General features: G+C 47.3%; 1 protein-coding gene across 1 annotated transcript in view; it reads left to right on the top strand.

Annotated features, from left to right (window-relative positions):
- The first annotated feature begins 4,562 nt into the window (after positions 1 to 4,562).
- The window catches only part of PAQR6 (progestin and adipoQ receptor family member 6), an 8,060-nt gene continuing 2,992 nt past the window's right edge, over positions 4,563 to 9,630 (top strand). Inside the window, 3 exon segments of the mRNA XM_042441033.1 lie at positions 4,563 to 4,702; positions 8,363 to 8,537; positions 9,614 to 9,630. The exon segment at positions 9,614 to 9,630 is cut by the window's right edge and continues 10 nt beyond it. Coding sequence (XP_042296967.1) covers positions 8,487 to 8,537; positions 9,614 to 9,630 — 68 coding nt within the window. The 5' untranslated portion in view covers positions 4,563 to 4,702; positions 8,363 to 8,486.

The raw sequence follows: 9,630 nt of genomic DNA, 5'->3' as shown, positions 1-9,630 counted from the left end.
TTGTACTGCCATAATAAACATGAGTGGAAATGAAATCCTTTCTTATACCTTGAGAAAAGATCAGGATGGAGGGGTTTGGCTGCAGAATGTGGTTGCTGGGGGCAAGTCAGGTCAGACCCAGGTGGGCATGGGGCAGCGTGGTTAGTGCCACCTATGAGCAGTGTTTTGGCTTGAGATTACGGGCTGAACAACCACAGTTGTTAGATTTGGTTTGATGGGGTGCCTGACGGTCACCTTCCCTTCCTTTTGGTGGAGAGACTTTGAGGCAGAGGATTGTTGCACAAGGCATCTTCAACATGGCTTTCCCACACTGTCTCTCCTCTTCATACTGAACTTGAAAAGAGCTATCCCTGGAACTCAATATGTTTTGGGACATTGGCATCAGCACCCCTGGCTAGCTCTTGGAAAGCTTCAACCCGAACCCAGGCAGGACTTGTCACCCTCTTGGCATTGGCTTCCCCAGGGACGCATTTGCTTTATTTGGCCCCAGTTTCTAGAGGTTGGTTTGGGATAAGAAACGAACAGAAGTGTTTGTTTAACACAAAACCTGCCCATGCAGAATATTTGGACGGTCAGCTTGAGTGTGTCTTAACCTCTGCAAGGGAATGGTTTAAGTTACCCAGAAGGTATATTATCAGGTTGATGGTTTAAGCAAAGGACTTTGCACAAGGGTTTTTGGAGTGTTTTTTAAACCGTTTGCTCTGTTGCAGAAGGTTCCTGGTTGCTTTTGAATAAAAGGGAAAAGGCAGGGAAGTATCTAGCTTTATTTTACAAACCCGTTTGCCAAGTTTTCTCCAGATTTGGGAAAGTGTTGGCGCCTTTGCCGGAGAAAGTAGAAAAATGGGGTCTTTGCATTCAAATCCAGGATGGCGGTGAAGCGTCACGAAAGCAGTAGAAGCTGACCAAAGCCTGTATTTCCTGGAGGCAGATGGGGAACAATTTGCATTAATATTATTACTGTATATTATTAAATATTATTATTATTTCTGCTGTGAAAAGGCTGCTTTCTCCTCCTCCCGGGCCAAAAAAGGCAAACCTTTTTGGATGGGATTTCTTCTCTTCTCTCCCTGTATTGGGAACCTTTAGTTGGTTTGTCGGGGATCGGTTTGTTGTAATGCCAGGCAAACATCCTCACTTCCAAAATGTTGTGGAATGCGGTCGAAGGACGATGGAGATGGCAGCCGAGCAACATCTGGAGGGCCACACGTTGCCCATCCTTGACCAGCACTCTGTCCATGGGGTTAGGGATGGGCAGAGCTTTTGCTAATATGAGTTTCATTGCGCATCGTTATGTCACTGCTCTCGCTGTGGTCCCATTGACGAAGCTTTCTCATTTTGGGGTGTTTAATGTGGAACGGTGGCCACATTGGGCTAGTGTTCTGAGCATTAGACGCACTGTTGGCTGTACCAAGGGACCCATTGGTCCCCCTCGATTCATTCCCTTCTGTCCCCTAAGTATTGTGTGTGTGGATGTTTGGTTTCAGCGTCTAGAGAGGACAGACTTGTCAGGCCGAGTTTGCGAGGTCTCCGCATCCTGGAAACGATTTTGAACTCTCAGATTGATAACACTTGCATCGTAAATGCAAAAGCAAGATTGATTGGTTTGCATCCCAAACATGGCTCTTCTGTTCCAAAAGCGAAAGACGAAGTGTTTTTAAATGTGGTTTGCGCTACCAATTCTGGAGTGAAGAGGGTTGTTTTTGAGCGCCACAAAGTCTCCAGGTCGACGTCGGAGGGGGAGGCCATGTTAACCCACCTTTTCCCACCTTTTCCCCTCCACTGTGTTTGTTTGGAACGCATCAACTGGCTGAATTAAAACAAAACCAAAAGAAAAATGCAAGGTGTTTGTAATTCCTTTATTCTGGGTCCCTTGTGCTTTTTGCGAGGCGTAGGGCAAGGGTTGGCGTAATGCCAGGGGTAAGGTCTGGTTTGCCTCCTAGCAAGTGGACATGACGCCTGGGTCCCATTCACACCCCACAGTTATAGCACTATAATTCCACCTTAACTGCCACGGTTGGGTCCAAGGGCGCAGTGCAGGGGGCGAATTAACCCAAACGGTTGCATATGATGGATTTTTATTTATTAATGATTATTATTATTATTTGTACAGAGGAAACCCAGCTTCAAGGTCCCTCCTCAGTGAGGCTTCTCGCTGTGGTGACTTTGGGCCCATTACTCAGCCCAGTCTTGGAAGTTAAGCAGGGACAGCCTTGGTTAGTACTTGGATGGAAGACCAGCTGCTGGAGGTGAGGTCCATCCATAATCTCATAGCTTTGAGTTTGGGGGAAAAGCAAGGGCCCTTTTGTGCCACACAGGTTGCAGAATTGATGCTGCTCTAACTGTCATGGATGCATGCTGGGATTTATAGTTCGGAGAGACACGTAGCCTTCTCTGCCACAGCAAACTACAGATCTGAGGATCCCATAGGATGGAGTCACGGCAGTTAAAGCGGTGTCAAAAACAGCATCAGTTCTGCGGTGCAAATGCATGGCTTCTTTTTAATAGGAAATTTGGTACCAAAGAAGCAGCGATAGCACAGAAAGAGAAGGTTCCTAGACTCCCAAAAAGGGTGGGAGAGTCTGGAACAGTTCTCCCAGCTCTCCCTAAGGTTTTAAGAGGGCTCCCTTTCCTTGCAGTTGGGATCCCTTGGTCCGTGTTCGGGTCCAGATCGCTTTCATTGCCTCTCTTGTCCTTTGCAAATGGCAAAGCACCTCAGCTGACCCAGATCCTGACATGCGCTGGCAGCGATGGCGGCTGGTGGGGTGGCGCTGGCGTGAGCCGGCGGCTGGCATCGGATGAGAGGAGCCTTTGTTGCTTTTCCCTTTTGACCAAAACAGCTTCCTCCTGTCGCCTTGGAGGGGAGGGAGATGGGGATTTTGGGGCAGGGATATGCCGTTCCACAGACTTGTTCAGCCCTAGATATAGACCCTAAACTAAGGGACCCAGTCCTGGCAGATCTTGGAAGCTAAGTAGCTGTTTGGCACTTGGATTCAATGCTGCCATGTGGATGCAGCCCAGGTTTCTGGCTGGAGGGTTTGCTCACCTGGGAGTTTATCACACTGGGGTTGATTTCGGCATTAAAGAGAGATTAAAACACATTTAAAGCATCCTGCAAATAAAGCGGAAATGGCAAGGAATTGCACAGATGATTATCACACGCAATTGCTGTTGCTGAAATCCCAAAAGTACATAGATGTGCGTTAATGCTTCTTTGGGGCCGCTTTAATGGCGGGTTTTGTGCAACGTGTGAAATCATCCTACAATATTCACTGGATAAACTCCCGATCTCCTTCATGTGATAAAACTCCAATGTATCTTGAACATGTCAGGTTCAAGCATGAACTATATGGGGGGGGGTGCGCTGAAAGATGCCTTACATACAAATGCAACTAAAGAGATCCGCAAGTCATTCCTCATAAGACTTGGGTTTCCAGGTCTTTGACCATCTTGATGGGCTTTCTCTGGATATTCCAACTGACAAAACCACTTAGGATTTATGGCCTAAGGAAGCCCCCCTGTAATTCATGGGGTGACCATAAGGTAACCTGACGGCACATACAGTACATACACCTTCAAGGCACCAAAACCCTGTCTGGTCTTGGGCGCTAAGCAGGGTCAGGCCTGGTTAGTGCTTGGAGGGGATCCCAGGTTCTGTAGGCTCTTATTTTGGAGGAAGGCACTGGCCAAACCACCTCTGAGGATTTATGGCCTCTAAGAAAACCCTGTGAAATATATGGCGTGGCCATAAGACATACCCTAAATGCACCTGAAACTGTCTAATCTTGGATGCTAAGTAGGGCCAGCCTTGGTTAGTCCTTGGAGAAGGACCACCAGGTGCAGTAGGCTCTTTTGCAGAGGAAGGGGCTGGCAAAACCACCTCTGATGATTCCTTAGAAAACCCTATGAAAACCTTATGGGGTCGGCATACGTCAGCAGGGGACTTGAAGGCACATGTGTACAGATACCCTAAATGCACCTGATCCTGTCTAGTCTTGGAAGATAAGCAGGGCCAGCTTTGGTTAGTTCTCAAATGGGAGACGGCCAGGGAATCCCAAGTGCTGTCATGCAGAGGAAGGAACTGGCACAGCCACCTCTTAGAGTGATTCCTTTCCAAAGGGTTCGTTGCCTTGCAAGGGTCATAACTTTGGTCAAAGCAGATGTGTTTGCACCCATCAAAAGAGATGTGTTTGCAATGGTCAAAGCAGACATCTCTTCCCCCGTCCAAAATGTCTCCCCCACATTTCAGAGCCGGACCCTGAAAGAGAAGAAGCCTGCTGTGACTGTGTCTTCCCCCCCAGTGGCCATGATGTCTGGCGTTTGGGGGGGCTTCTCCCCCCCCCCCCCCCCCTTTTTCCAAGACAGGGAGGAATCATGAGTTGTTCCCAGCTTGCAAAAGAAGACTCTTTTGATTGCAATTTCTGGCTCCTGGCTGTGTGGCTTTTTTTTTCCCTTGCAAAAGAGAGGCCCTTTTTCTTCCCCTTCCGCCCATAAAACTCCAGCCAACGGGGAGGGTAACTTGGCACTCCTCCACCAGGGCCCTGGCAAGGAATGTAGCTGAGGAGAAAGAAGGGGGAAATTAGAAGAGGAGGTTGGAAAAACACAGAGCACCAAACTTCCCTCCCAAGGCCCACCATGGAGAGCCAGCGACTTATCCAAGGGTCCCCAGGCCACCATCCGGGTCGGGCCATCCTTTTGGCAACAGGTAAGCCCCTATGTATGCCATTAGATTTTTATGTTCATCCTTTTTGCTTCAATGCACTTTCTCTCCTTCCTTCCTTCCTTCCTTTCTTTTTCTACTGCAGATCAGCACTTGTTGCTTTGGGACTGTTAACTTTGTCAAGCTTTCTGTTGAGAAGCCTCCTTCCCATCAAGATGCCACTCAAAAGTGGCGTTGTTGTCGTCGCTCTTAAATGCCTCCCGAGTTACTTGGACCCATGGCTTTGAATGAGAGACCTCCGGCAGCCCTGACTCGGCTCAGGTCTTGCAAAGCCAGGGCTCCTTGGACTGGGTCTATCCTCATGCCATCCATTCTTTTTCTCCCTTCTGCCTCCCATGTTGCTGAGCAGTATTGCCTTTTAAACTGAGCATATTGGCATCTGAGAGTCGGAAGGGACCATAAAAGGCCATCTACTCCAACCCTGTGCCAGGCAGGAACACAGAATTCAAGCACTCCTGAATGATGCCCATCTAAACTCCTTAAAATGTATATGATGTCCATCCAAACCCCTTAAACTGTAAATGATGCCCATCTAAACCGCTTAAACTGTAAATGATACCCATCCAAACCCCTTAAACTGTAATGATGCCCATCCAAACCCCTGAAACTGTAAACGATGCCCATCTAAACTCTAAAGAGCTCCCAAGAAGGTCAATGGACCAACCTGTTGTAATTTATTTGCATGGTGCCATCCATGCGCATGGCGCTTTGCAAACAGTTGCAAAAGAAAACATGATTATTCGATAACAGGAAATACAAAAATGTGATTCTTGGGTCTAATGGATTGCTGGGTTTTTTTAGGTTTCAGGGGTGAATTTGAGGATGTGGACTCAGTCACAAATTGATTCTGGGAGCATGGCATAGACATGTTTTGTTTGTGCAAGGAAGGAGTGCTAAGTGGGCCCAACCACAACCCAGGAAAGCAGACAGCTTGAATTAGCTAATGCCCATTAAGTGCTTTTGAATACGGAGAAATCTTGAGAAGGAAAACTTTTGCAGACAGAATGCCGGCTTTATTAGATTTAAAACAGATGCAGGCAGAGCGATGGGCCTTTGGTGGTTGAATCTCCTCATGCGAGAGGCAGATGTCTTGTGCCATAGATGGAGAGTTCCTGCATGGCAGAATGGGCTTGGACTGGATGGCCCTTTTGGGGGTCTCTTCCAACTCTAGGATTCAGTGCAAACTTGGGTGCAAATACTCCACTTTTGCTGGACCGATCTCTATGGCAGGTTGCTCTGGTTTCCAAGGCTTTGTTGGTTTGTTATGGCAACATGCAAACCAGAAGCGAGCTTTCGGACCGCTCTTTCTTTGTGCTTGGTTTTGGGGGGTTTTCTGTCCCATCTCCGGGGCCTTGAGAAGGTTCAGAGGGTAGGAAATGGGCCCAGTTTGCCCACAAACAGCGCAATGCATGGTCCCATAGCCAAGGGAGAACCGCACCATAACCCAGAACATGATGTACATCTCTTTTTTTGCCTTTTTGCAACACAGGAATGAAGTATGTTTCCAGTTATAAGCCATCTGGGAATGAGGAAGGATGGGCGGATGCGCTCCAGTTATCAGACGCATAGGGAACGCATCGAGCCCAAACATTTGAGATTAAGCCACCAAGGTCAGATGTTTGGCGTCAAGGAATGGCATTTAATACTGGAAACAAGGGGAAGTCAGAGAAATCATTGGCTTTGTGCATAGGACACAGTCACCCAAGACCCTAAATATACCGAATAGGTATAGAAATGCACTTGCTATTGCTATTGCTAAAGGAAGTCCCAGCAGGTAATGGGATCCCAGTGGGAAGGTCTCAATGATGCGCATTGGCGCTGCAAATTGACATTGGCGATTCTCGGACAGTCCCTGGCCAAAGTGTCCCAAATGCACATCAGTCGTTGGTCTTCTCTGAATCCATAGATGCTGGCAAAGCATCAGGAATAAACTCTTCTAGAACATGGCCACATCACCCGAAAAACCCACAAAAATCTATCGTCATCGGTCCCTTTGCTAGTAATGTAAAAACACCCCTTTACAGGATATGGACACTATGGATGTTCCCAATTCTAATGGCTGCAGACTTGGATGTATATTTATGTATGAGATGGATGTGTATCTATGCACATGTTGTGTGTCGTGCGCCTTCTAAGTCAGTTCTGACTTTGCGGTGATTTGAAGGCAACCCTATCCCAGGGTTTTCATGGCAAGATTTGTTCAAAGGAGGTTTGCCATGGTCTTTCCCTGAGGCTGAGAGAGTGTGACTTTGCCCAAGGCTGCCCATGTCTGAGCTGGGAATTGAACCCTGGTCTCCAGAGTCATAAACAACTAATCCTGGAAGCAAACCCCAGCAGATACATAACTTTAATTCATCAGTCACTCCCAACTAAAGCAGACTTACGAAACAGATCAAAGTTATGTAAGTCTTGCTTTGCATTGATTCGATGCGTCTGCTGTCACAACCGGCTCCTTTTTTCCTCTCCATCCAAACCCCAAATGGAACATTGGCTTCCTTTTTTTGCTAACATGTCAACTTCTTTCTGGAGGGTTTTGAAACAATGACTTGACCGCCCAAGAATTTGGCCTCTGGTTTGGCTTTCCAGCCAAATGGCACATTCTGGGCATGGAAAAGGGTGGCTAAGGCAAGGCCACACCTTAAGATACAAAACGCAAGTCACAAAATGGTTTCTGTGGGACAATCTGGGATGGGAGGATTCCTTCCGAAGGTTGACTCAGGCTGCATCCGCACTGCGGAATTAATCCACTGCAAGGGAATCCTGGGGACTGTCCTTTGTTGTGCTAAATGTCTCACAGAACATTTTAAGTCATGTTTTAGTTATGAAAGTGGAACCGAAATATTTTATTTGCACATGCGCAAATGCGCGCAAAGGGCCTTTGCTTTTTTATTTTCTGCCTCGACTCCTCGGTGGCGAGCCACATGACCGGGACGGCGAGCGGCTCTCAAAGGCGTCCTTGTGCAAAAGGACAAAGAACAACTTGAGTTTTTAGTTTTAGGGGGGAGAGAAGGAGAAGAAAATTAAAGGGAGGGAAAGATGTGGATGAATCGCCTCCTTTTGGGTGAAGAAAAGGTCAGAGAAGCTGGAAAGAGAGGATGCCAGACCAAGCGGAGAACGTCGCTTGGCGCAGTCTCCCTTCCCAATTTTCTTTCCTTTTTAATAGATACATTTTTAATTAGGATACCATTAATTCTGGTTTGAGCGTTGGACTAGGACTCTGGAGACCGGGGTTCGAATCCCTACTCAGCCATGGAACCCACTGGGCAAGAAGTCACACTCTCTCAGCCTCAGGGGAAGGCAATGGCAAACCTCTGAACAAATCTTGCCGTGAAAACTAGAGTCGCCATAAGCTGGAAACGGCTTGGAGGCACACAACAACAATAAGGTATTTTATTGCATTTCATTTTCATGCTGCCTTTCTCCCGGAAAGGGACCCAGAAAGGCTGCTTGCAAGATAAAACATCAAAGTATACCATTAGTAACATTCATCTCATACATCAATATACATATTCTTTTCCTGCAGCTTCCGTCCAGCAGAAAACAAGCTTGCTCCATCCTCAATAGAACATCCTTTCAAATGTTCATGTGTTTTCAACAAACTGTTCTCCTTTCCATTCTCTCTCTCTATCCTTTCTGTCGTTTCAGGGCCCCAATGTTGAACCCCTGGGCAAGGGGGCTCTGGGCTGCCACCCGCCAGAGACGCTCGGCCCGTTTCCCCTCCTAAAACCACGTCGCCATCTGAGATCCACAGTAGAAACCCATCCTAGAAATGCTGACCATTAAGCTGCCTCAGATTTTCAGGATCCACCAAGTACCTCGCGTGAGTAAGCCGTGCCAGACTTAGCGGAGGATGGTCCTCTATTTGAAGGCCTCTTACAAACCGGGGATGGTTCAAGGTGCCCTCAGTCTTGGGCAATGGAGAGAAGTCGATGCAGTGCCAGGAATGGGTTGATAAATCCGCTCTGGGTTTCAGTCTGAATTGGAAAGGAGCTTTCCAAATTGCTGCTCCCTTTGTAATATAAATGGAGGGGATTTCTTCCCTGGGGGTCATTTTAGAGGTGCAGATAATAGCTGGAATCCTATATGGTCTACTATGTACCTTTACGTATAGCTATATGTTGCAGAGGTGCTAAGAAGTCATGGTACTGAATTGCAAAAATGCATAATAGGACACTGGCAAGTGTGCCCAAAGCGCATTGGTGCCTGATGCACATTGGGACTGCATGGAGACTAAGGTCATGCACACCAGGACCAGTGACATGTGCATTGGGGATAATTCTAAGCACACCAGCACCAATGCAAAGTGCATTGGAATAGATATGATGCACATTGGTACCAAGGCAATGTGCATTAGAATTGATGTAGCGCACATTGGGACCAATGCAAGACTAATGGGCACACTGAGGCAATGCAGCGTCCATTGGGACTAAGGCAATACACGTCGGGACAGATGCAGTGTGCATTGGGAATAACGTGGTGCACATTGGGACCTGTGCAACATGCATTGGGAATAATGTGATGTACATTGGTACCGAGGCAATGCACAACCCATTGTGCATTGGGCCTCTTATGCATCAATCTGATTGCACATAGGACAGTTTGCCAGCTCTCTTACATAGCAATAGTGATGCTGTGGGATACAAAAGTTATGGAGCTGCCCTGTTATAATTCCAACTGACATAAGTTTGCTTAGGGCTTCTGGTGCATGAAATTATATTGGTCAACCATAGAGTCCAAAAATAGTGGGAAAGTGTGAGAGTCCCCAGCAGTAAAGTGTCTCCATTTGGATATCTCTTCCCAAATTGAACCCATAATGGGCACATCGCTTCAGTGTCTTGGGACCCCTCAAGTTGCCATGGATGTGGAACCAATGTTTCTCTCTTCTTTTTCTGCTAGATCTTCTGGGAAGACGG

The sequence above is a fragment of the Sceloporus undulatus genome, chromosome 9 (genome assembly GCF_019175285.1).
Source record: "Sceloporus undulatus isolate JIND9_A2432 ecotype Alabama chromosome 9, SceUnd_v1.1, whole genome shotgun sequence".
Taxonomy (NCBI): domain Eukaryota; kingdom Metazoa; phylum Chordata; class Lepidosauria; order Squamata; family Phrynosomatidae; genus Sceloporus; species Sceloporus undulatus.
The sequence above is the reverse complement of the archived record's forward strand: the minus strand, read 5'-3'. Positions and strand labels throughout refer to the sequence as shown.